At 51.3% G+C, this 27717-nt stretch overlaps 1 protein-coding gene across 3 annotated transcripts in view; it reads right to left on the bottom strand.

Moving 5' to 3' along the window:
- Elmo2 (engulfment and cell motility 2) overlaps positions 1-27717 on the bottom strand; it is a 273759-nt gene that overhangs the window by 17783 nt on the left and 228259 nt on the right. The window contains 8 exon segments of one of the 3 annotated variants that reach the window (NM_001134955.2): positions 2994-3145; positions 4279-4378; positions 5826-6007; positions 8619-8669; positions 9310-9382; positions 9794-9834; positions 10041-10152; positions 19661-19712. The exons of 1 other annotated variant lie outside the window; for it this stretch is intronic. In NM_001134955.2, the coding sequence (NP_001128427.1) occupies positions 2994-3145; positions 4279-4378; positions 5826-6007; positions 8619-8669; positions 9310-9382; positions 9794-9834; positions 10041-10118 (677 nt within the window). In that variant the 5' untranslated portion in view covers positions 10119-10152; positions 19661-19712. 3 annotated transcript variants of the gene reach the window in all.

Consider the following 27717-nt stretch of genomic DNA (forward strand, 5'->3'; position numbering starts at 1 on the left):
TTCTCAGGGAGGCAGCTGAGGTCACCTCCAATTCACAGATGAGGACAGAGAAGTCACCAGGACCCAAAAACTCCTCTCCAGAGTCTGTAATCTCCCTCCCACCCTGGCACTTCAAAAATGAAAGCTGGGAAGAATTCTTTAAAAGAGACAAGGTGAAGCCAGGTGTGGTGTGTACCTGCCATTCCAAACCCTGTGGGGTGGACAGCAGGAGACCCGCCCCTCCTCTCAGATCAGTGACAGGGTGAGACCAGTGCAAAAAGAAGTCGCATAATGTTTTTTAAAAATCAGATTAATGGGGACATAGGTTGGAAGCACTGGGGTGTGTTATCCAGTTTTATGTCAACTTGACAGAAGCTAAGCATCGGACAGGAAGGAGCCCCAACTGAGAAATGCCTCCATAAGATCGGGCTGGACAAATGCCTGGAGGCCATTTTCTTAATGAAAGATTGATGGGGGAGGGTCCCGCCCACTGTAGGTGGTGCCGTCTCTGGGCTGGGGGTCCTGGGTTCTATAGGAAAACAGGCTGAGCAAGCCATGAGGAGCAAGCCAGTAAGCAGCCCCCTCCATGGCCTCTGCTTCAGTGTCTGCCTCCAGGTCCCTATTTGATTGCTTGCCCGGACTTCCTTTAATGATGAGCGGTGATGTGTATGCATAGCCAGACAAACCCGCTTGGTCATGGTGTTTTCTCACAGCAATAGAAACAGTAGCTAGGACCGCAGCTGGCCCCAGGAGGGCGGTATTGCTGTGACAGACTTGACCGTGTGTTTTTGGGAGGACTGTGGGAAGACTTTGAAACTTTGGGCTAGAAAAGCCATTGAGTGTTCCAGGCTTGGGTAGCTGTTCTGTGGGAGCTTGGAGGATAAGAATGTTGAGAGGACGGAACCTTGGCTTGTGAAATCTCAGAGGGGAGCAAAGACTCTGCCAGTCGGTTTGTGTGAGGACTCTGATCTGGTCAGCTAGTGCTGAAGAAACAGCTGTGGCTAACAAGAAACCAGAGCCGCTCAAGTAAAGCCTTCATCTACTGGGACAATCGATGCTGGTCGGCTGGAGCTGAGAAACTAGCAGTGATTAAGAAAAGACCAGCATCGCTGAGGTGAAGAACTATCTCCTCACACTATAGGCAGCCAAGGCTGTCCCTCCCTCTGGCAGCTGAACTTGACAATGTAGGAGTCGCCCAGGTGGTGCTAGTTCTGAAGACATGAATGGGTCACGGGGAAGAGCTGAGGCCTGGCACCGTGAAAGGCCAGGAGAGGTGCAGCAGGAGTAGTAGCAGTGGAAGGCCCAGGGGGGAAGGGGTCACGCAGAGAGGCTGCGGCTTGGCACCATGAAGAGAGCACAGCGCAAGGGGAGCTACTGGTGAAAGTGCAGCCCAGGAGGCTCAGCAGCTCAGAGAAGCCAGGACTGTGGATGACCCCACCCACAGCAGCAGGAAGCCGCGGGAGCTTAGGAGACAAACTGTGTGTGCTGCAGAGGAAGGCGCCCAGAACTGAGCCAATCCCTCAGAGAGCCCCGGAGAGGAGGAAGCCCAGACACTGGCCACTGGGTTATTTACAGTTTGCTTCTGCTTTTGTTCAGGTTGTTACTGTACCCTGGCTCTTCCCTCTTGAAGTAAGAAAGTATTTTTACAGGAGTGCACAGCTGAGAGGCTTTAAACTTAAAAAGATTTGAGACTATTACATGGGTTCTGGACTTTTAAAGGGACTGGATATCTTTAAAGGGACAACTTTAAAGTGTTTGAATTTTGTAAGGCTGTGGGACTTTCAAGGTTGTAAAGTGTTTTCAATTGTGATGTCTTTATGAATGTGTCATCTTGGGGATAAACAAGAAAGGGAAGGTGGCTTCACAGTGATGTTTGTCTTTTAAGGTGACAAGGAGTCAGTTGTCCTGGCCAGTTCTATGTCTACTTGACACAAGCTAAACTCGGCTGAGAGAAGAGACCCTCAATTGAAAACAATGCTGACCTTCGTAAGGTGGGGCTGTAAGCAAGCCTGTGGGTATTTTCTTAATTAGGCATTGGTGTGTTGAGGGTGGGGAGGGGACCCAGTCCGCTTGTGGGTGTTGCCACTCCTGAGCAGGCGGTCCTGGGTGAAGCCGACTGCCTTACAACTGGGAGACTCTCTTGGAGATCTGCATCCTCAGGGCCCCACAGGGGAACTGGGCCCTCTCCATCAAGTCCAACAGGCAGGAAGGGGGTGAGAGTCAGTGTCAATCAAACCACCCTTATTTGCAGAAGTTCGGCCCTAACCAAAACAGAATGGCTCCCAGTGGTACTTGTGTGGCACCTGGCTTTATTACAGGCTAAAAAAAAAAATGTCCTGATAAGGCAAGCTTGCTTTAAAAAAAAAAAAAAAAAAAAAAGGCAAACTAAAACCCAGACTTTGGGTTAGGGGATAATCTGGGTTGGCCACCATACAAGTATTTAACTCTCCTTTGAGCAGCACAGGTATAGGAAGTGGGGATGCCTTCTGCATCTAGAGATGGGGAAAGTGAGACCAAAGGCTCAAGTAGGTATTTAAGGCCAAACCCCGGCACAACAGTGCCTGGATCCAAGCTGGCATCGCACACTCACGAAGTCTGTATTTCTTATTGTTGCCACCACACTGTTGGCTTAGTAAGTAATCACCCACTTAAATCAGGGAGGGGTCCAGAAATGGCTGAGTCCTTGTTCCCAGAGAGCTCAGAACTTCAGATGGGAGTGTGTGTGTGTGTACACACGTACGTACATATATACATGTGTGTATATACACTTACATACATACACACACATACATATATATGTACATGTACAAATAGGACTAAGAGGCCCACAGAAGGAGCTTCTAACCTTGCCTGGCAGCTGGGGTCTATTCTATGAGAGGAATTCCTACAGGAGGAGGAGAAGGGGGAGGGGAGGAAGAGGAAGAAGAGGAAGAAGAGGAGCTGGAGGAGGAGGAGGAGCTGCTGGAGGAATGTGCAGGGCCAGTCGGCCATGCGAGGGCGGGGCCCTTACTCACACCTGCAGGTGGGAGATGAGCTGTCCCACGGTGATCTCCTCCGCTATCTTCTGGTATAGGCTCTGGCTGTTCAGTACCATGCTCTCTAGGATGGCCAGGGACCGCTGGAGGACAGACACATCGGCCATGGGCTGGCTCACGTACCCTGCAATCTAGACCCAGAGAGAGGCACACATGGAGCCAAGGAAACCTCGGATGCCCCCTTCTCTGCATCCTGCCTGCATGTGAGCACAGGGCCCCGCTGGGTCTCATCCGGTTTATGGCTGCCCTGGTCAGCGGGCAGGGATTCCCTCAGCGGGACACCTCCACCTTAGGCGACAGTATCCACTCAATTGTGTTTCTTCAACATGTAAGAACTAATAAATTAATCCTTTTCAAGTCAGGGTTTGGCATGAGGTGGCTCTGATACCTGTGTCTTATTTTATCTCCACCTTCTCTTCCAACAGTTAGACCATCACACCCGGCGAACCCCTCAGAGCAACCCCTCTTCTCAATCCCTGTAGTAATTCCCTCCACACAGGTCCCTTCACTTTTGCCGGAATGTTTCCAGCAGTTTCTCAGTGAGAACTGCTGGTCAGCAGGCAGCAGGGTTCACTGGTCTCCACTCAGCTTGCTGAGCAGAGACTGCCTCCTGTGGTAGCTGAGAGAAGGGCCCGTCTACCCCCTCCATTTAATCTGATAACCAAGCAGGCTACTTGGCAATTTGTACAACGGAAGCACATTTGCAAATGAGACGCAGTTTTCTCTCAGAAGAGCTGAGGAGGCAAGCAGGTCACTCAGGGCTGATGAGTAGCTGGTCTGTGCCAGCCTTGCTGACAACCAGTTCTGCTCTGAGCCCTGTTCTTGGTGTCAGCCTCCAGAGAAGGCAAGTTGTGAATTGAGATCTTTTCCTGGGCAAATGACGAGGACCTCTCTTGAGACCAGGCTGTGGAAACTGAGCCACACCTCCCAAGCAGGTGGTCAGGAGGCAAACAAAGAAGCAGCTATGAGCTGCTAAGGAGGACGTTCAGAGGCTAAGGGAAGTGAATTCATTTTTAATCTGGTGACATTTCCAACGTCTGATGGGTTTATCAAATAAGAACGTACTGTAAATTGAGGAGCATCTGTTAAAGTGTAAACCTTTCAGGAGCCCCGGGAAGATCATTGCACAAGGATGAACACCCAGCCCCCGGGAATACAAAGTTGATTCCTGTCAGTGACTACAGGCTGGAGTGTCTACTCTCCCCTTATGCCCAGAGAACTGACAGGGAGAGGGAGGAGACAAACTGAACGTGGGAAGCCTCACCTGCTTAATAAAGGTGATTGAAACCAAGTCCCAGGAGACAATGCCATGGTCCATGAGCTCTAAGAAGGCAGTCAGGGTGAATGCCAGCATCTCACTGTAGCTGAGACATGTGCGACACACACAAAATACAGAGATTCAGATCCAAGGAGCGCAAGTGTGAAGGCAGCTACGAAAGGGACAGGTCCCAGTAAACCCCATGGGAAATCTGTGGAAGCAACAGTCAGTGCCTGAAGCACACCTAGCTCGGTGTGGAGCAGATGCGTCCCGGGTCCCTACGTCAGAAAGCTGGTGGGCTGCAGTCACCTAGGTCTGTCTGCTCCATTTTGCTTCATCCCTGGCGTACTCTGTCAGCTATCTCCCAAAACAAAGACCTGTGTCAAACGGATGCTTGCAGAGGGACCAAAGAGAGCTTATATCTCACATTAACCTTTAGGCCAGGAGGCCCCAGGGTGAGGAGGGAGTCAGTACAGGTGTGGTTATGCGTTCGGTTTTCCTTCTGAGCAGTTGCTGTGCTCATGTTATCTTCCCCAACTCTAGCTTCCTGCTCTGTAAAATCGAGTTAGTCTCACAGCATTAGTCTCACTGGGCTGTGGGGAGGGCAAGCTGACGAGGTCTGCAGTGCCCTTACAATAACGTGGTGTAGGGATCAAACATCTGCCTTTTGTCTCTCCTCACAGGTTTAATCATTCATGCAGGGGCACGGTGCTCTACGGCAAACAAGCCAGGCCCCGTTTGCCAGAGGTAATAACGCTGCTCACAGAACTCTGAGCTGTTTTATCCCCATTTCAGAGCGGAGGAGACTAAGGCTGGTCTGTTGCAGCCAAAACTCCCGATGGCAGCCAGAGGCTTCAGCTTTGGCGCAGCTGGAAGATCCAAGACTTTAAAACAAATACCTAGGATTAGCTGCTTGGCTTGGCTGACAGTTTCAGGAGCGGATCTATCGCCCGTGAGATTTCTGACTCCCTGCCTGCAGCTCAGGCTCCACAGGCTTAAGCGGAGACCTGGGCACCTGTCACTCACTGCTGATCACGTAGAAGGCTTGGCTTCCCACAACCACCTAAGCCTGCAGGGCAGTAGAGGTGCCGAGGCCTGGTGCCAAGTCCTGGGCTCCTCTTTGACAGTGTGGGGCACGGAGATGGCCAATGGGCATTCAGAAGGAGGCGTGCACATCCGCTGAGAGAGGATGGGACCAGGGAGGGCAGGTGGTCAGCATCACTGAAGGAGATCATGGAGAGTTCCCACCTCTTCCCTGACCCTCATCAGGCCGAGCACTTCTATAATTCACCAGGCCTGCTGGGCCCTCTACTTTCAGTAGTCACCTAGCACAGCCCTGGGTCACTCAACCCACGGGAGGACCCTGGACTCCAGGATGCAGGGGCCCAACAGGGACGACACCTCTCTGTACGTGAACTTGAGCTTGGCCTGCTGCTGTGAGCAGCAGGGGTAAACTGAACTCCTGGGTCCGACTTGACACCACGGGAGTGAGAATGGGAGCCCTACAGGCCACAGGATTCTCCAATTGCTTGGAAGACATCGGTGATACTCACTGGGACAGGAGCTTGGTCCCACTCTCCACGAGCCTTGTCAGCACAACGATGCCATCCATGTTGATGAACTCGGTGGCGAAAGTCACGTCAGCTGAGAGCTTAGCCAGCTCCTTCATGGCATCCAGCCGGGTCTCCATACTAGATGACTGGGTCCTTTCCATCAGCTGGCGTGCAGCCCGGGACTGTGAAGCCAGGGACAAAAGAGAGGCCATCTGCTCTTACAGCAGGTTACTACTGTGGGCTTGCAGCCGAGCCCCAGGCAGTTAGGGTTTCGCATGGCTTAGGAACTGCTAAATAAATGTTTATGGACCAGTGAGAGAACTTCCAGCATGCCGGGACTGATCCGTAGTTGTCTGTAACTTTTCTGTACTCCTTTAGCATATGGGTTTATTTTATTTTAAGAATTATATTTATTTTGTGTGTGTGCATACATGTGCATGCTATACCCTAAGTGTGATGATCAGAGCATTAATTAATCTGATAGAGTCAGGTCTCTCCTTTCCCCATGTAGGTCCAGGGGATAAAGTTCAGGTTATCAGGCTTGGGGACAAGTGTCTTACCTCCCCCACCCCAAGCTATCTTGTTCTACGGATTTTTCTTTTTAATTCCTACCAAGAAAATAAAGAAAGGGTATCTCCTAACTGCAAGTCCTCAGAAGCAGATCTGTCAGACGCCGAGGGTCCTGCCCTAGAATTTAATCTGATGACCCTGAAGGACCCTTTTAGTTCTAAAGTGTGATAACCCTGACAAACCTTTCAATGTTCTACATCACCCTTCCCCAAAAGAATCGTGCTGGGCAATCATGAAGGACAAAGGAGCTGGAGGCCGTGATTATGAATAGCTTCCTGGACACGATGGCTGCTGAGGACAGATGCCTCCCTGCACGGGCCTTCCCCAGCAGGGCACCTGACTCCTGCAGCCTAGCAAAGCCTGCAGCAGTGTCCACTGTCACTCCCGTGCTGAGCTTACTACCACACAGTCAGACTCCAGTTCACTGTTTCATCATGCCCTGCTCTGAATGGAATGTTCTCTCAGGAAAGAAGCAGGAGAAGCAGAGTGCCCCAGGCCTGCCTGTCTGCCTACTGTCAGGAAGTGACTGGAGGGCAGGGAGTGGGGTTGGCCTCTCTATTACAAAGAGGGGCCCATAACTGCATGGTCCTCTGGCAACACACAGGTCGCCCTAATCCCACAGTGGAGGAAGGGTGTGCCTAAGGAAAGGTCACCCATGAGACAATCTGTGAGCACTGGTCTGTATGGAGCTTAGAAACTTGCAGCCCAAATGTAAATCTCCCTCCAGAGCGGCCTTTCCAGTGGCTGTGCATGGCTATACTCAACCTTAGTCCTCAGTCTCCTTGTCTCCCTCTCGCTTGAACTGATGCAGTCAGGAAGAGTTAGCAAAACTCGAGGTAAGTGCTGGCTGGCACTCCTCTACACATCTCCTCTCCAGACAAGTGGGTCCTTCCCTCAACAAGAAAACATGGCCTTAATCTCCTACAACTGTGACAGAGACTGAGCCCTTTGTCGGCCTTGGGCCTGCCTCCCTGCCCTGATGCACTGAACCCTTACCCCTTTCCTGCACCTTCACCCTCTCTCCCATCTGAGCTCATCCATGCGACACATGAAAAACTGCAGGAGAAAGAAAGGGCCTCAGGCTGGAGAGTAGGACATAAGGACTCCAGGACCGTCCACTTCCTGCCCAATTTCACAAGTTTTGAAACTCATTAACATGCTTCGCCTGTTTTTCAAACATCTTTTGGATCCCACATCTCCCATGTTCCTGTCCTCTTCTTGCTACCTGAAACAGTAGCAGACGTAAGCTTCTCCACTGTGCCCTTAACTTTCACTCAAGACTGCTGGCTCTCACTTGCTGTGGGAAGCCGGGCTGTGGCACCGCAGTGGCCTGTACTCCTGCTCTCACTCCACCCTCTGCACTCACTGCACTGCGGGCCTCTCCTTCCTCTACCCTGCTCTGCCTGAGTGGCTTAGCACCTTTCCTCACCACTATCCCCACTCCACCCAACCCCTGTTGTCTTTAGATGTGGTCTCTTGAGCTTACATTAGCTTTGACCAGTCTCCAGCTGAGGACTTTAATTCATGATCCTCCTGCCTCTGCCTCCCAAATGCTGGGATCTCAGGCCTGCTCTACTGCCCAGCCTCCTGCTTCTCACTCCCTTTCAGGCTGCGGCTGCTTCCTTTGCTTACCTTTGAGGGGATTCCCAACTTTCCCTCTGCCCCCACCCCCAGCACTGACACATTCACCAAGTCTTTCTGGTGTCTGTCAACCCTGCCATCCCACTGCCTTTGCTGGACGTCACCCATACCAATCTGAGAGATCACTCTCCCACCAGTCTCTCTTACCTGCCTCTGAATGTGGCCTTGCTAACACTCCACAGGATGCACAGGGAATGTTCCTCAGGGATTCCCTTTTTTTTTCTTGTAAAGTCTGAGCCCATAGGCAGCCATGCCAGTGCCTTCAGAACTGGTTTCCCCTGCCACACCTCTCAGCTCTGGTTTCTACACTAGGAAACACATTTCTTCTTCTCTCAGTTATTCCCAGCCTCTAAGATCAGGGTGCCTATCTCTGGGAGAGCTTTCTGGAAACTGCTCTGCTGGAGGAGGTGGCCCCTCTCAGACTTCCTACACACCAGGAGGCTGTCTGCTGCCCTTGCTCATGAGCCGCCAGCCAGGCTGTGAGGAAGAGGGGTTTCTTCACAATCTCTAGTCTCAAACCCGTAGAGCAGAGTCCTTCCCACCATAAGAACTCGTGTGTGTCAGGAAGACTGGAATACCTACCGGGGAGATGGCCAGTTGTAAGATTGTCCCATTTTTAATGTCGCTTCGGGTCTGGATGGCAAAGAATAAAACAGAACAAGACAAAAAGACAATATTAAAATAGTACATGGAGGTGATTCAGTAAGGACTGGTGGCCATTTTCACAGCATAATTGACTCTCCTCATCTGCAGGTGATCAGCTAGCAATGAACCCATCGGCAGGCTTTGCAGGGTTTGCTTTGAACGTTACGGGCTGTTGTTCTTGTCTGGCCCCCTAAGCAGTGCTGGACAGCAGGTACAGACATGGCCCACCCACTGCATGAGGCACATTCTGCATCTAGAGGGGAATTTAATGTGCAGGGGATGTGCCTAGGTGACAGGCAGCTACTGTGCCATGTGTACCTCCTGAGACTTTGGTATCTGGGGACCACTCTCCATGGATACCGAGGGACACTGAGGTTCTTCTGCAGCTAGGCCTCCTCCTACTTGCTTTCTACAAAGAGATTCTAAGATTTTCCTCAAGAGCTCTGGGTCTTGAAGCAAAAGCCACCTCAGCCACCATGGAGCCAGCTGGTGCTCCACGCTGCCTAAAGGGCAGCTCTTTAAACAGGGAGTTGGAGCCACCCGCACAGTAAGAAGCTAGGCTGTGCCACCTCCTTGGCAGGTCACTTGCAAGCAAAGCGTGGCCTGCCCTTGGCCACCCTGTACTCGCCTGCTCGGTGACATAGAGCTGGGGCCCATCTGCATAGCGGAGCGTGTAGTACTCCGGGTTTGGCAGTGACCACCTGTGGGAAAGAAAACAGAACACCCCGCTAGCTTCTCCTCTGGGTTCGTCCGGAGCAGCAGTGAAACGCTGCAGTGACTACCCAGGGACCTGCCAGCCTGTTCCGAGTGCAGTGGAATCCAACCAAAGCTTTTGGCTGAGTCCCTGAGAGGGTCAGCAATAAAGGAAGTGCGGGCAGAGGGGCATGGGCCTCACATCCTACCCAGGCCTCCTGAGACAGACATGGTCACCAGGGCTCATGGTCACTCTGAGGCCCAGGAGCACATGAGGATCTCGGAAGCCACAGGGACCTTATCAGCTGTCCTTCCTTGGTAAGATAGTGACGCAGCCCCACTGGACACCATCTGTACAGTTTCCTCCGGGCCTGGGCAGCCATAGCTGTCACTGTGGAAATGAAGTCATTCCAACCTACCCATCGCACACTTCCTTGATGACAGATGCCAGGGGCCGTTTCTGAAAGAGAGGGGAGAGATCCTTCACCATGTGGTTCTGAGGAGGGGAACCTTGGCCACAGTGCCTAACTTCTTGGGGAGGACCGGGTTTCAGTCCTCCTGTTGCTACCCTCGCTTATGAGGCCAGGGGCCTTCAGGCCTAAACACATCCACCATTTTGAACCTCACCCTCTCCTGACAGCCCTGACTCTCACAGCAGGAGCATACCTGGTCAATTTCAAGGAGCTGGGCATTAGCACCTGGCCATTCAATGGCCACCTTGACAATGTCCGACGGAGGTGGCATTGTTCCCAGTGGCCCTACTTCAGGACTCAGCTGCCTGGAGAGAGAGCCATAAAGGAGAGGTCAGAGAATGCCTTCCTGTTCATTCTCGCTGTGCACTTTGGAGGTCCGAAGACAGCATCTGAAGTGACATGTGAACTACTCGGCATGCAGTTCTCAGGTTCCTGCCGCAGCCTCTCCTTGGGCTGCTGTCTCCTTAGATTCAATCAGCAAGAGAAACGGGACAAACCTCTCTATCATCTGCAGCTCAGGCAGCAGCGAGAGCCACGGGTGTGACAGTCAGTCAGTGTGAGGGTCAAGAGGACCAGGGGGAGAGGGGGAAGCAGAGCTCACTGAGTGTAAATCCTCATCTCGGGGCCCCGGGAGAGAGAAGAAGCACATGCTTTGGAGCAGAGAACACTAGACAGTCTTTTCTTGGTTGAGTGGTTAGCTGAAGGGGCCAAGCCACTTCTGCCCAGCAGTCACATTCAGAAGATCCCAGTGTCAGCAGGCCCAGCCATGCTCTCCCCTCCCCACCTGCCACTCCTGCCCCTTCAAAGGACACAATGTGGAGCCTCCTTCCTGTAGGATGATGTGGAGTTCCAAACACTGGGAAGAGAACTGAGACAGGAAATGCTATTTTGGTCCCCAGTGCCAAGGGCAAGGGTTGCCAGGGCTCAAGTGCAGGCCTAAGGATGCTCTCACACAAAGGCCCCTCTACAGGGCGGGGCTGTGAACGTGCATCTAAGCCCCTCCCCCACTGCTCTTCAGAATAAAGGGAAATAAATCAGCTGGGGCAAGGCTGGGAGATGGACTCATGTGACTGGTATCCTAGGCAACTCCAGTGGCTTAGTGGTATTCTGGGCAGTGCTGAGGCTCTCTCCAAGGTCTGAGGAAGGCAGTCACACTGCTGATTGATTATTTCAATGTATATTTACACTCCTTGCCTACAGGTTTGGGAGCAGGCGCTCTCTTAATGAAAAAGACCTTTTGCCTTCCCAAGGTTCAGCCACTCGCCTGCAGTTCATGCCTGGCTAATGGGGACCACCTGCCTCTGTCAGTGTGCGTGACACCACTGTTGCTAAGCTGTTAATCATGTGTGCTATCAATTTTCCAGCCCCAACAGATGCCAGTTCTCACAGCCTTGTGGATGCAAACCTCTCTAGGGTAAAGGGGTGAAGGGTGTCCTCTACACGCCCAGGCAGAGAGAAGGAAGCTTACTGGACCATTTCCTGAGGGATGGGCTGTACCAAGAGTCTGCTGTCAAAAACATCAGGCTGTGAAAATACACCCACTTCTGCTTCCCAGCAGCCCTCAGAAAGAGGTGGGACAGCACCTGATTTTCAGAAGTCAAAAGTGATGCTTGGTCAAGTCCTAGGTAACCTGGTGAGGAAATAGGAAAGATAGCTAGAGCTTAGAGCCAGCCAGCAATTCCCTGTACCCTGAGCAGGTCTGAATTCCTGTCTGGTAAGTACACGAGGCCTAGGGAAACAGCAGTGGGCGGCTGCCTCTGCAGCTCTTGGCAGAACCTTATCATACGGCTTTTACATACGTAGGCCCAAAACAAACCCGAACGGAAACAGGCCCCATGGCGGCCAGCTTCTGGAGAAGGCGGTATTCCGGTGACATCAGGCAGAGTGTGCTATACCACAGTGGTGCTCTGACCCTGACAGCAGGGTATCCCTATCTGCGGTGCGGCGTCACTGTCCCTGGACACAAGACTCCGGAGTGAAACCATGTCTAAGAACTGACGTAATCCACAAGAAGGTACATGGACCATAAGCATAGCTACACATATGTGCGTATGTACACGGATTATAAAATAGAAACACGTCTCCCTTAAGCCTCCACCCAAGACAGGGGACACGATCACCACTCCAGACAACGCACCAGCCTCCTCTTAATTCCTACTGACTTGACTGCCCCCGAGGAGCTGGGCCTGTCTTTGAGCGTCCTCTAAATGGAAGTGTACAGTACAGCTCTCCAGAGCATTTGTCAGTCTGGGTGGCTGGTTGGTTTGGGTTGGTTTGTTTTAACTTTTCAAAATAAGTAAGGGCTGGGGAGATAGCTCAGTGTGTAAAAGCATGCATGCATGCACATGTACATACATGCATGCACATGTACACACATGCATACTGTGTACAGCAGACACCTTGAAAAGTGCTCCAGGCTAGGACACTGTTCCCACTGAAGAAATCACGTAGATTGAGAGCCCACTGACTGTCACGGCTTCTACGAGTCCCATCTTTGCCCAAGTCTCTGACTTCTGTTCTTGAAATGTGAGTGCTACTTCTAAGGTGTTCTGGGTGCCCTTCGAATGCCAAGTTCATGATTCCACGGCAGAACATAGAAATGCCCAAATGAGGACGACATTTTTACAGCTCCTCAAAGGAGTCAACCCTTACTCTGTTACTAGGGAACACACCACACGTCCTAAACTCTTGACTGAGCGCTCCCTCTGAAGGTGAACAAGCTGAGTGTGGTCACTTTGTTTTGGTCCCAAATAACTTGTCCTAGGTCACTGCATCATTTATCAAAGCTGGTTATGACTCTACCCATGTCACATACGGCAGGAACATTTCCAGCCACCCTGGTCACCCAAGGAGAGCAACAGCCCTGCGGCCCGACTGTCTTCCCACAGTCAAGCAGCCTATTAGTGCTGAGTGACCGGCACAGCTAGAGGGAAGGAAGGGAACACTGGGGTTTAGTTGAACAGATCTAAGTCCATCTCTGAACTTGAAAACACTGACTAAAGAGGCTGTGAGACAAAAGACATGAGTCTCATAGCTCCAAGGAGAGAGCCAGGGCAAGCCAGAGCCGCTCACAAACCAAAGCCACGGGAAAAGCTAAGAGCCTCGCAGGGGAAGCTATGCAGCACAGTTGACACGAGGCCCAAAACCAGCAATGAGAAGAATCCTAAGAGATGAGCTCTTCCCGGATTCCATGTGACGTTTCCCGCTAGCCAGCATTTCTGCTCGCTGCAAAGGAACAGTCCAAGACCGACCGGGCCAAGCTTAAGAAACTACAGTCGAGGCCAGAATAGATGGTGGTGTCATGGCATGAGGTGACGGATGTGTCCCGGGCGCACTTAGATAACGCTAGCTAAATTCATGAGCAAAACCCTCTCAGGGAGGACTGGTTTGTTAACAGCAGGCCATTTACAGGGTGACTGGGGTCTGCAGACACAATGCTTGTGAACACAGGCTTTAACCATTGCTCCCGTGCCATTTTATAGCTGATGCCTCAGGAACCCTGAAAACGTCCTTCTATACAGGCAAGGATGTGAAAGTTCAGGGACACTCATCATCTGACTGGAAGGGAAGGAAGGAGGCATGTGGGGGGTGGGGGCGACAAGAGAGAAGTGAATTATATCAAAACTGATTCAGTCTCCCTCCACACTGTCCTTCCTATGATAAGGACATTAGCTAACAATTACATCATTTGAAGGCACCACTCAAAGCCTTCCTCCCACCCCTCTTCTGTCTCCTTCACTTACAACTGAGGTTCTCAGCTAGCTAGGGCTCTGAGCTTGCTAGGAGAGCTCCCTGTACCCCCCCCCAAGCTCTATTTTAGCCTTATTTTATTTTTATTTTAAGGCAGGGGTTTCAAAAAGTTGCCCAGGTCTAACTTGTAATCCTCCTGCCTCAGCCTCCTGAGTTGCTGGGGTGTCAGGCCTAGGCCATGCGGCCCACACAGCAAGCCTGTAGGTGTGTGCTCTCTAGACAAGAGAAGTCAGAGGCATCCTCAGTCACCTGCCTAGAATGTTAGAAACCCACATCAAAGAAGACAGCCTAGTACATGACCAGCACAGCTACTCGATGGAGCCTCTGGGTCTGCAGTATCCAAAGGCAAAACCAGAGATGCTCTGGGACCCATCTACCAGAAAATGGCCCTCCACGGTCTACAGAAGGTAGTCCACACTGTCACAGGTGGTGCTCAGGCCAGGTTAGGCAGACCCTTCCTGGCTGTTTGAGGCCGAGTTCCCTCATTTCTCCTGCAGCTTTAAAGTCCCTATTACCAGCTGTCAGAAGCTCCTACTCAAGCGTCAGAGCCCATTTGGACCTTGCCTCTGGTCGGTATCATTCTTCCACGAGCATACGCCATTCCCACATTCTGTCATATGTCTAGCATAGTTATGGAGTCACAACGCCTTCACTATATCCTCCTGCAGAAAAGGACCAGTACACTGAAACCCCGTGGCTCTGGCTTCTTCTACTCCCACAAACCAGAGCTGGCTTCCAACAGGCGGAAGGCAGGCACTGCTCCCACCAGGTCCGGAAGCCTTGCAACACAGTGTCCCCACACAATCCTGTTTTCAGGACTAACTTAAAGCAAGTCTTACTGGAGAATCTAGTTAGGGGGAAACGATCTCTTCTCCCTCCCCTGGAAACCAAGGAGGGAGGAGAGTGGAGCAGGACTTCCCAGACAGCGAGCGCTCGGGGATGAAGGATCCCCTTGTAGGGAAGCCCTCTAGCATGTGTCTGCCAACTCTCCATTTCCATCTTAGAAAGGAAGTGGGAAATTAGGTCGAAGCAATTCAATAACATTGCAAAATTCTCAGGGCTATAAATAGCCCCTAGTTCCACTCTTCACGGGACTGCGCTCAGTTCAATAGCAATCATCCAGCATGAGTGCACTGGAGTCCCATTCCCGGCCCACGGCCCCTTCCACCCCCAATGGTGGACTCTGACCCTCCTCCACCACCACCACCTCACCCCCTGCTTTCTTTATTCACTGCCTCTAGGACTGAGCAAGACCCCAGCACCCTGCAGCCGCCTTGAGGGCACCACAAATACAAAAATGGTCGGGCAGACAGAAGAGAGGCCCACACAGACAGTACTGATGCTGTCCCCCAATGACAGAGCCAGAGAAGCGGGCCAGTGGCACTGTATGCTCTCTGGTGGAACAGTGTCCAAGTAGCTTCTGGAAGGGGGGCTTCATCAGGAAAGGCCCTGTGGAGTTTTGTCCATCCCCCCCGGCAGGGAAGCTTCAGGCTGAACTTGCCAGCAGAACTGGAGCCCAGCTTAGGAAGGGAAAGGGAAAGGCAGTCCCTCCCAGGAGGTACAGGGGTTAGAGGATGCCAGAAGGCTCCCAGCTCCCCCTCCCCCAGCTCGTAGGATCCCTGTGTGCTTTCTCTTCTAATCTGCTTGCCACGCAGTGGGGGAGGCCTGGCGAGTTTGGTTTATGCATCCTGTGACAGAGTGCAGCCTTACTGAGGAGGTAACTGGAGGTCACACCCTCTTCTTAATCAAGATCAGAATCTTGGTCAAAGCAGGAGGCTTCCCCCTGTAATCTTTTCAGCTGAAGAATGACTCAGTTTCCCTCAGTTCACCCTCCCTGAACTAGCGTGAGGCCCTGAGGTGTAGAAGAGGTACAGGAGAGGAAAGCCACAGGATAGAAGGTGACAACAACAAACGCAGGAGCTGAAAGATCTCCTCTGTATTGACATTTGAGCGCAGGCCTCACATTCGTCCATCCCGCAGCCACCTGCTGGAACTCCTGTTCTTAGAGAACAGGGGGTTAATGGCCTTATCAGGGTATCTAAACCTGGGTCAGCTCCCCAGTGTCTACACTTATCCCTGTAGATTCCACATACTGCTCACGCTGACTCTGCACCTTTGCCGTCCCCCGGTTCCAACACCCTGTCCGAATGGCCAACTTGTATGTGCTCAGACAAGCCCACCCCTCTGGCTTCCTGGCCATCAATCATCAGGTGCCGTTAATACTCGCCGGCGTATGTGCTGCCTGCCAGGCCTTGACGAGCATCTGCAGCCTCCAGCTTTTACAGTCCTGTCTCTGAAGCCTCTCCTGGTAACTGGACACGTGGGTACCCCTTAGGAGTCAGTACGAATGGGGAAGTACCCCTGCAGCCCACATCCTCTGGATCAGGACTTGCCGTCACATGCCACCCAGGGTGGTTCACATGCACCATGGGGTCATGAGGAAGACTCTAGATCAGTGGGTATGAAAATACTTGTATGGTTGGGGTCACGGTAACATGAGGAATTGTATTAGGGGGTCACAGCATCAGCAAGGTTGAGGATCATTGCTCTAAACCAATGGCTCTCCACGGTGGCTAGCCAGTAGCTAGCCAGGTCACTGAAGCCTCCCCAGATGATTTTCCTGGAGGCTGAGATGGAGACCGTGGTCCAGGAAGGGAAAGAACCTGAGCACAGAGCTTCAGAATGGTATACCTACCCCTACCTGCAGGCCCCTAGTTTGCAGCACGATGCCCAGCAGAGACCTGTGTCTACAGAATTCCATCCAAAGTGCCCTCAGGCCTCACTGTGTAAGTCCGATGAACCATTAGTGGCTATACTCTCCACATCCCAGAACTTGCACATCCCCGACTATAATTATGCGATTGATTCACAAAGGGGGAACAGAATCCGACAGAAAATACACATGAGTTTTAAGGAACTGTCTCTTGGGCCTGGAAGGATGCCTCAGTGGTTGAGAGCAGTGGCTGCTCTTACACGGGACATGGGTTCAAGTCCCAACATACCCACATGGCAGCTAACAAGTCTGTAACTTCAGTTCTAGGGGATCTGACACCCTCTTCTGGCTTTCACGGGCATGCATAGCGTGTGCATACATACCTGCGGGCGAGCGAAACACCCATACACATAAAATAAAAATAAGTTAAAATCTTAGATCTTTCTCACCAACGGATCAGGATGGTTACACAAAGGGGAAGAGTATGAATAGGGTGGGGTGCAGTAGGCTAAGGGTGGCCTGTCCTGTCCCGAAAACTCCAGGCTATGGGCCCAGTTCATTCAATAGAGACCATAACAGCACAGCATTGTTCTCCAAGAATGAGGCCAAGCCTTTCCTCTCATTTCATAGAGAAGGGAACTAAGGTCCAGAGGAACTAGCAAGGCCAAGCCAGGACACCAATTAGGGACAACAAAAAGGCCCACCCTCCACTTCTGGATCAGTCCTCTCCTGCCACACAGACAGACTGGCCAGGCCTGCATTTGGACCCCAGTTCCGACAACCTCCTTAGTATAGTCAAGCCAGGGATTAGAACCGCTCCTCGTAAAAGCTAGGTAACCATGAGACAGGAAAACGCCTACAAAGCACTTCGTACAATACCTAGCACAAAGTAAGGTGGATTCTAACCGTATGGACTGAAGAAGCTGCAAACACTGGAACGCATAGCCCGGCACTGAGGAGCCCTACCTGCCACGGTGTGGAGAACAGGTGTGATGGAAACAGGGAGGAAACCCCCACAGAAAAAGTGGTGTTGTTGCTACTCTGCCCAGGAGACCCTGTGCTGGCTCCATAGCAGCCCAGCAAAATGGTGGTACATGATGGTCACTCAGCCAATAGGCCCTAGCCACTTCAATTCTGTGAGCACTCCCAGAGCAATGAGGAATTCAAGCGCCTTAAGCAGCCAGGCAGGGAAGTAAACAAACCAAGCAGTTTGCACACAGGGACCCAGCAAGCTAAGAAGCACTACCCAGCACAGAAGTTCAGGCTCGGCTTCAGGGGCAAGGGCGACGGATACTTCATGCAGCTAGGCCAAGACACCACTTGGCAACTTCCAACACACTAGGGATTCTTGGTCCTCTCTCACCAGGTGCCTTTCCGAGACCATCCTGGGCACCCTGAAGATGAAGGCTGTCACTTCACTGTCTAGTCACCTCAAGGGGCCTAGAACAGTACTGGCCTCTTGGAGAAAGCACAGTGAGCGACTAAGGAATTAACTCACCCCGATGGCAACTCCAGTCCCAGTATCCCCAGCATCTCTGAGCTCTTACAGACCACAGGTTTTCTGCTCTGCCCCTATGACCAGGCTACATTAATGCAGGTAAGCTAAGGGATCCCGGGGACTTGGTCAGCGGAGGACTTGCCTTGTGGGTTTTTCTTTTCCCACTCTACTGCCCAGGCTGGTTTTGAACTTCTGTGGTCAGGGAATCCTTCTGCCCTAGCCTCTATAGTGGTGTGGCTAAAGGTGCACACCCCCAAGCCATGGACAGGTTTTTCTTACCCATTTGCTTGTGAGCCATCTAGGAAGGTGTGATCTAAGCAGAGAGCATGCTAGAATATGCTAAATACTGGTACCACAGTTTTAAGAAGTCTAGTCTGTCCCCATACCCTGCTCCCCAAACTTTCTTGGCACCTCTTAGAAGCAGCACAGAACAGAAAAAGAATAACAAGATTCGAGAGCAACAGACAAGCTGGGCACGGTGAAACATGTCCTTAATCAGAGGCAGCCTGGTCTACAGAGAGTTCCAGAACAGCCAGGTCTACAGGAGAAACCCTTTCTCAAACTACCCCCTCCCCCAAAAGAACAATAGACAGAGGTCCTAGCCCTGTCTCCTTTGCTCACAAACCGTGGGCAGGTAAAATCTTTTAGGAACTTTGCTATCTTTAATCTGTAAGTGTAAATAATGATAGTCTCCTCAAAAGACCATAACTGGAATTAAACACCCTCGCACGTGCGCCCTACTGAGCCTGTCACAGCCAAGGTAGCCACCCTGGCCATGTGGTTACTGACCCACCACTTGACAAATGGCCGCTGTGGTGTCTCTGTGAAGCAAGAAGGGCTGTCCCAAGTGCGAAGCACACCAGAGTTCAAGGAGTTAGCACAAAAAAAAAAAAAAAAAAAAAAAAAAAAAGTCAACAACTCCATCAACACGAGTTTTACATTGGTTCTTAGTTGCATTCTGAAATTTATTAACTAAAGCATTAATAAACTATTTCGCTTGCATATTTTACATTCCTGAGATGTGACTGTTAGGAAAGTTTAATTAACAAGTGTGACTTGCATTATTTCTTCTTTGCAGAGAGCCCAGGTTGGCTTAGTGCCTGACGCGCAGGAAGCATTCCAAAAGGTGGCTTCCATCCCCAACAGATGGGGCGTCAGGGGTTGCATCCCCTTCCTCTAGACAAAACCAAGCCCTTCGTTCATTCATTTAATAGACATTTATAGTGTCTGCCCTGCTGAGACACTGTGGGCGTATGGAGCAACATCAGGTAAGGGCTTCTTCCTTGTGGCCATTCCTACCTGCTGGGACAGGCAGACGTCAATCAACACTTTCAAACAGTTGCAAAGCTACTCGTATGTAGGAACACCAGAGTGTTCAGAGTGCCACACCAGGGTCAGAACTCGGGACCCCGGAAGCCTTCAGAAGGAAGACTGGGAGGATGAAAAAAGTTTACTATACTAGACCAAGGGGCGGACTCTGAGGGTGGCCAGAGCGAGGGATGGAGAAGGAACAGAACCAGGCCCGGGAGCAGCCTAAGCCCAGGGAGGGCGGCGAAGGATCAGATCTGCAGGGCCCGGGGAAAAGAGGAGGGTGGAGACCAGCACTGGAACACCCCGGGCATTGCAGCGCTGCGGGGGGAAAAAGCGGATGAGAGAGGCCTGGACCGAAGCCGGGCAGTGGAGAAGGAAAGAGGGCCGGTACCGACGGCAGGAGGATGACCGAATCGGCACCGTGCCCATGCTTGGAGGTCGAGCAAACGCTGCCCTCGGCCTCAATCCCATCCTCGGTCCCAGGTCTCCCACCCTCAACACTCAGTCCCTCTGCCTCGAGCCCCGCGCGCCCCTCACTCACCCGGCGCCTGCCGAGGCCCAGCTCCTCGCCCGCGTCCCGCCGCCGCTCTGGCCTCGTCCGCCCCGCCCTCCTAGAGCCCCGCCCCGCACGGGCCGGCCCGGGCTTCTATTGCTCCGCTTTGCCGTCAAGCCGAAAATTCTCACTTCCACTGGGTTGTTTGTCTGTCACTAAAGAGGAGGCGGGCCTAACAGAGGGCGCGGGCTGGAGCGACGCCGGCCGGCCCCTCCCCTCCGCGGAGGCCTCTTAAAGAGATAGACTACCTTTCTTCTGCAGTCTATTGGGTCTGAAGGAACGTGATTTCCCAGCAGACACTAGAGGCTGCTCCCCACCCAAACTTTTTTTTTCTTTTATTTCTGTACACAGCCTCAGGGTGAAGGAGGTTGGAGGGGCGGGGAGGGGGCGCGCTCTGGGTCCTTGGGACCCATTGTTGTAAGGAGCAAGCTGTCCTCCCGTGACGCTCACCTGATCGACTCAACGAAGGGAATAGCTGATTTAGGGAACTGAGTGGGAGGTGACAGTCGTGTCAGAGGCTATGAGCAGCCGCGGCTGCTCACTACGGAGATGGAGCTAATTATACCGGCACCCAGGGCTGACCGTGGGCGCTGAGCAGAGGCAGAAGGGTACAGCTCAGCTGTGCTGTTGGTAGGGATCCGTGGGAGGTGGCGTTCGTCACCGCACCTGCGGATCTAACAAGGCCGGGCACAGCGCCAAGGACTCACTCCTGCCATCTCCCTTAAAGCTCACAGCAGGCTGGTAGGGAGGGCTAGTACGCGATCCCTAGTTGCAGAAGAAAAGACTGGGGGTCTTACGGGACTAACTATACAGTCGGTGACTAACTATACAGCAAAACGCCATCTCCCTGTTTAATTCCAAATTTTGTTTTTTAATCATTTCTCTTAGCGGATCCTTAGGACAATGCCAGAAGACAGACATTTTGTTACCCATTCTATAAAGAATCGGACGCTCAGCAGAGAGACGAAATAATGGCCATCTTTCACTGTCTTTGAAGCAGTTTTACAGGCACAGTTACACTGACTCCTGCAAACGTCTTAGAATTGAAGAGGATTCTTATCAGCTGGTGAATAGGGTGGTGCCCAGGAAGCAAAGTTACCCTCACAGTCACAGTACTAATAAGGCCTCTTTAGGGGCCGACTGGCCACACTTCCAATAGGTTCACACACATGCTTCCAGCTGGTCTCTGTCTTTGTTTTAGTGCATATGGCCATGTTCCAACATAGCCTTATTCTGGAACATAAGGTAGCCACCCTTGCCTGTATCACCATTCTGGACCCAAGGCTCTTTTCTGCTCTGTAGGAGCCTCATCATGGCCAAAGGCAACTTGGGGAGGAAAGGCTTTACTCAGCCTACACCTCCACAGTCCATACATAACTGAGGGAAGGCAGCAATCAAGAAGCAGAGACCAAGAAGAAGTGCTTCTTGCTGGCTTGCTCAGCCCACTTTCTTAAACAATCCAGGATCTCCTCCTCAGGAGTAGCGCTGTCCACAGTGGGCTGGGCCCTCCCATGTCAATCACCAATTAAGAAAAGACTCCACAGACTTGCTTGTAGGCCTAATCTAACGGAAGCATTTTCTCAACCGAGGTTTGTGCTGAGTTGACAAAAGCTAACCAGCACAATGGGTGAGAGATTATTGACATAAGTGTGGGGACACCAACAGCCACACCACCAGAAAGTCTCACCTTGCTTTCCCATGGCTGCCCTGTTAAGGGTCCTCCCCTCTTCAGCCAACTTCCCACTCCATACTCTACAAGGCCGTGTGCAATCAGGACAAAGTCCCACACAACTGGCTGAGCAACCTACCACTCTTCATGATGGGCTTCAGTGAGCCTCCTGTGCTGAGATTAGCCTGTCTTCCCTGCCCCATAAAAGAATGCCAGGTCCTGTCCTCTAGCCTTTTCCTAGCACCACAGGAAGCTCTGCAGCTCCTCTTGGACAACATTCACTTGTTCCCTCCTCAGTTACTTCAGCACCTCTCTTTCCCGAAGCTCCCGGGGATATTTATTTACTCAGCCACCTTTAATACCATTTAGAATAGAACCTACTGGAAATTAGACTTCTGTGGGCAGTGACTTGATGGGATTTGCTAGCTGTCCACCAGTGACCCTTCTCCCTGCTTCTGTAGTAACAAGGCTGCCCCACCTCTCCCCCATGACTCACTTCCCAGCTTCATGTGTGACAAAGATCGAAAGCCAGCTGGGTAACCTCCTTCTCAGCAGTGGACACGAAGGCATGAAACCTCAGGCTGAGGTGCGAAATGGTGAGCTCTGGGGAGCTGGCACACCCTCCCTATTCTTCCTCCCTGTGGGCTGCACCCAGCCTTGACCCTGTAATAGCCATGGTGTGCAGGGTAGTGACAGAGCCGCCATTTGGAGAATGCTGTTGTCTCCGTGGGGGGCAGAAAGTCCTCCACTGGCACAGGACACTCACTCAGAGACAGTTGCCTTGTCCTCTGTCAGTGACCTTTGACGCTCTATTGGTCTCAGAGTCACTATGCAGCAGAGAATGACCGGATCCCCCAGCGCTGTCTGTGACTTTAAAGAGCTGACCCTGCGCTCACACCACCTTGAGGGAGAGCCTCCTTAGCATTTGTATATTTGTATCTCCTGTTCCTCAATCCTCTTCTTCCCGGTTCTGGTCATACACGGTGCACACTGTTCCCAGAAACATTCGCTCTGGACTTGCACTTCTTCTTCTTTTCGTCTTTGCCTGTGGGTTCTTAGGCGTGTGATATTTAAGGAGGTTCCCCCTCCAGGTTGCATGAGTCTAGGATCAGTTCTTTAAAAGCTCACTGCTGAACCTAGCAAGATGGCTCAAAGGCCAAAAGGTGCTTGCTTCTGCGCCTAATGAACTGAGTTTAATTCTGTGGACCCACGTGCTGGAAAGAGAGAACTGATTCCTGCAAATTGTCCTCTGACCTCCACACTCACGCCCTGACAGAAAATCAATCAGTCCATTAATGTAACAAGAACATTGTCTAAAAAGTCACGGACAGAGCTGGAGGTGTGGCTCAGTTGATGGAGTGGCTATCTTTAGTGGTAAAGAAGCTTCCTGGAAGGCTAGTGTCTAACTCACAGGGTGACAGGAAGCTGCAGAGACCAGAGACACTTTGTGTTGGTTCTGTCCCTTTCTCCCGTCCTTGAGAAGATCATTCTTTGAACAGAGTCCTGTCACCCAAGTTTGGGCAATGCTCCCTTCTTTTAGATAAGCTGCCCCTAATGGGCAACTCCACTCAGCACAAAAGGAAGAGTTTTCCAGCACACACCGCACCCCCCACCCCCCACCCCCGCCCTGCTCATGCTACTCCAGCTCAACCACTGGGCAGCTGTGGTCAGGTCCCCTGCCTGAGGCTGTGGTTGAGTCAGTGGAGTAACTCAGCCGAGAGCCAAAATACCATGAGCCCACAACACACTGAGGTAGTACAGACCTCTCTGCTGTTGTAAACCTGTCAGAAACCATCCAGGAAAGGCTAAAGCAATCAAGCGAGAGAGGCCCAGCCCCAGAGGCTTCATCCTGGGATTGCTTCTCGCTGCTACTGTGCCTTTCCTGCCACTATTGTTTAGCCTAATGATTCCTGGGCAGCAGCCCACCCTGTTGGGCAAATTTCCTCCAGATCAACGTGGAGATGAACTTTCATGAATTAATGGTCTTTAGATGAATGAATGACTTTATAGAATTCCCAACTTGATTCAAACCGTTTTAGGAAGAAAGTTCAAGGAGATGGTTTTAGTTGTTTTGCCAGAAAGGTGTAATAAAGTTAGAATCAAGAACAGAATGTGCTCCCTCCTCTTAGAATAGCAAGTAAAGGCTGCATAATAAGGAACACAGTGAGTCTTCATAAATTGCACTAACAAGAGAAACAGGGTTGGGACAGATGTGTGATCCAGGAAAAACATTCATTCTAGGTTAGACCCAAGGATGAAGCCACAGGTGTGCACTATGGCAAAGTGAGGCCATGTGAAACTGTTGCTTTGAACTTATAATGAGCTGATAGAATGAAATACTGCTTTGAACTTACTATCAACATCCTTCTGTAACTCCCCTTTTGTGTAACATTGTATCTATGAAGTAATTTTATAAACTTTTGTCAGGGCTAGAGAGATGGCTCAGTGGTTAAGAACACTGACTCCTCTTCCAGAGGTCCTGAGTTCAGTTTCCAGCAACCACATGGTGGCTCACAACCACCTGTAATGGGATCTGATGCCCTCTTCTGGTGCTTCTGAAGATAGCTACAGTGTCTTCATACATATATACATAAAATAAGTAAAATTTAAAAAAAAGAACTTTTGTCTAGAAGGTATATATTACCTGAGAGAAGAAATAGAGTGTGGTATTTGGGGCTCTGCCCCATCTACCTAACTTATATATGTATGGGTCTGTCTGTCTATATATATGTACATGCATACGGGTGTAGGTAGGTGTGTATGCGTATAAGTATGCATGAACACGTGTGGAATTGGTGAAACAGGTGGTCAGACCCAACCAAGGTGTGTTTGTGTGTGTTAGCATGTGTGAGTGTGTCCATGTGTCTGTGTGTATGCCTGACTTTCTTCTTTTTCTTTTCTCTCTGACTCACAAAGAGTTAAGGAATCCTAAGCTCCTCACCTGGCCAGCAAGGAGCCCTTGAGCCAGAGAGATAAGAGCTCAAATAACTAAATTTCTTAATCTCCTGCTGCTATCAGCAGGAGTTAATTGCCAGAAGCCAGTGCCTTTTGGCCACAAAATAGCAGAGAGTTAGAGGAAAAATTACCAAAAGTAAGCAACTTCTGCCCCCCTCAGTCGCTGACACCTTTCTTGCCTTCCTCAGTTTACCCTGTGACACCAGGCTGGACCTCAGCATATACCCTCAGGTGAGATTCTCGATCTTTCTGGGACTCCATGCAATGGGAGAGTGACAGTGCCAGCTTCAATGGACGCTCATTGGGACACAGTAAATACGGAGCACTTGGCTACTGGGCACATAAAAGGAACTCAATTATATAAGTTTTGAATTTGTGTGTGCATGTCCATGTACACATGCTCAGGTGCATACTTAAGTGAACCTGTGTGTGTGTGTGTGTGTGTGTGTGTGTGAGAGAGAGAGAGAGAGAGAGAGAGAGAGAGAGAGAGAGAGAGAGAGACAGAACTTGATGCCGGGCATCTTCCTGTATTGCTCTCCTCCTTACTATTAGTGGTGGGCAGGGGAGATGTGTACCACGGTGTGTGTGCATGTGAGGGCAGAGGACAGCTTTCAGGAGTTGGTTCTCTCCTTCCACCACTTCTTCCAGGGATCAAAGCCAAACCGTCAAGCTTACTGGGCAACTCCTTTCCCTGAGGCGACATCTTACCCAGTCCCCTTCTCCTTATCCTCTGAGACAGCATCCCCCACTAAACTGAGTCTTGCTGTTCTGACTGCAGTGGCTGGCCAATGATCTCCCAGGATCCACCTTTCTTCCTCACCCTGCCCCCCCAAAACCCATGCTGGAGTACAGATGTAGTAACACTGAGCTTTTATGTGGGATCTGGGGATCTGAACCCAGTTCCTCACTTTACCCAGTAAGCCATCTCCCTAGCTCCGAGCCTTAAACAGTTCAGCATTTACAGAGCAAACTTCCCCTAGTTTTTTAGTTCCCCTAATAATGACATCTGAAACTGGAGCACAGGAAAACACCCCCTCCCAGTTCCCTAATCCCTTTGACCTACTTTGCTACAGTTCATTATTCCCCCAGCCCCACCCCTTGGCCTCACTCCTCATCTTGCTCAGTGTACCCCTCCTTTACTCCCTTGTTCTCAACTCTGGTGCCCTCTCCCCTCCCCAGTTACTGCTGAGAGGAATCCTGACCCTCCTGAGACCAGGGTCCAGCGCTGAGCGGGGCCAGAGCAAACTACAACATCTCCACAGTAGGCCAATGCTGCTGCTCTTCCACGTGGCCTGGGCAGCGCGCAGAGGCCCCTGGGTACCTTTTCATCTCAGTTTGTGAGTCCTCATTCCCTTGGTTGATGACCTCTTGTTTTAATGAGTTGGAGGGAAGAAACTATAAACTAAAAAACAGCTTCTTCTGCCCCCAGCCCCTGCTCCCAGCTCCTCTCTCCTCAGAAATGTCTCTCCCCTCCTTCCAGATCAAGTCACTTTGTCCCCTACTCCCAAACCCTGGTGCCACCATCTCTGTTTTGGACCTTAGATTAGTCATTTTCCTCATTCCTTCTGGAAAAACAAACAAATGAACAACAACAACAACAAAAGCAACTTAAGGAAGGAAGCATTTACTTCAGCTCACAGTTCAAGGGAACAGTCCATCACTGTGGGGACGGCATGGCGGCGGGACCGTGACGCAGGTGGTCACACAGGTTACATCCGCAGTCAGAAACCAGAGGGAGACGACACTGGTACTGAGCTCTTTTTCTCCTTTTTATTCAGGCCAGGATCCCAGGCCATGGGATGGCGTCACCCACATTCAGGGTGGGCCTTCCACCCCAGTGAACCCAGTCTAGAAACTTCCTCACAGATGTGCCCAGAGACCTGTCTCCTAGGTGAGTCTAGATCCTGCATGTTGACAACCAGTAGTAGCCGGGCGGTATTAGAACTTGAATATCTCCAAAGGTCCGTGTGTTATAGGCTCAGCCCTCAGCCCGGTGCTGTTTAGAAAGTGGTGTGGCCTGGGGAGGTTTTAGGTCACTGGGGTATGTCCTCAAAGGGCACAGTGGGACACCAGTCTCTTCCCATTGACTAAGCATAGCCATGACTTGGGCAGGCCTCCTCCTTTGCAAGCTCAGACCACAATGCACCATATCATCACAGATCTAAGACGCAGTAGTGCCCACCCACCACGGACTGGAATCTTCCAGACTGTGAACTTGTTGCAGCGCTAGCACCAACACCGTAGGGCCACATGGCATCTGCAGGGTATTCTCATCTTAGCAGCGGCCAGTTCTAGTGCGGCCCCGCCCCCATTGCTAGCCACCCTCTCCCAGTTGGCCAGCCAGGAACTCTCTGGTCCCAGCTACCTGGTAAAATCAGGACACTAGAGGTCCAACTGCCCCCTGGTATAAACTCCCAGCAACCCGTTAAAATTAAGATTCAATCGGCTGTCATTTAGCAATCAGATTTATATGTTAAATCCTCAATCCACAATACGTCCACACAGTAAACTCACAATCAATTGATAAGGATATTAAACACCCACCAAGATAAATGGCGTATAGAAATCCGTCCCTTAAGAAATATTCATAACTACCTATGGCCATTTAAGGCTACACAGATCTGGGTTGTCCTTCTCTGCCTCCGTCTTGGTTTTCCTTTTCTCTCTTTTCACTCTCTCTCTCCCCTTACCAAAACTCTGTGCCCGCCCCGCTTTCTCACCGTCCAATCACAGGCCTCGGCTTAACTTGTGCCAGCCCACACCTGCACATAGACATCAACCTATGTGAACTAAGAGAAACCTTTTCCTTTCTAAGCTGACGATTTTTACCAGCAACGAGACACCGGACACTGCACGGACACTGCACCACTTCCTTCCGTAGCACCATCCCGGTCCTTCCAGCAGCAGCGTCTGCAGACTCTGTCAGACGAACCATGCTGTAGAATGTGGTCCTCTGAGCATCAGAGCTGCTGTCTTCACGAGTTCAGCTGAGCCTCGCTGCGAGAGACCATGAGTGGCATAGGCCATTGACGTTTCCCAGAGAAGAAAGGGACGAAGAGGGTCACTGGGCCCTTCCCTGAGATTCTGGTGGGTTTTGACACTTCCCAGCCACCTGTCTGGGATTCCACCCAAGCTGTCATGGCTTGGGGGGTAGGGGAGTGTGTCTCAGAGGTACTTGACTGAGAAAGGTTAACTAAAAGGGAGGGCTCCATCTCTGTGGCTATGGGAAAGCCATCAACCATGCTGGAAAAAGATTTTCTAAAGAGGCTGCTTCGAGGTCTCCCAAACTTCTGTAAGCAACCCATGCTCCATAAGTAAGAACAATAATTCAAACTTTGGTTTGTCCTTGGGGGCATACGGAGTGGGTAGAGACTGTTGCTATCCCCTCCTAGAGGGAATCTTCATGACAGACCATCCTCGG

Source organism: Rattus norvegicus, chromosome 3, assembly GCF_036323735.1.
Source record: "Rattus norvegicus strain BN/NHsdMcwi chromosome 3, GRCr8, whole genome shotgun sequence".
Taxonomy (NCBI): Eukaryota; Metazoa; Chordata; class Mammalia; order Rodentia; family Muridae; genus Rattus; species Rattus norvegicus.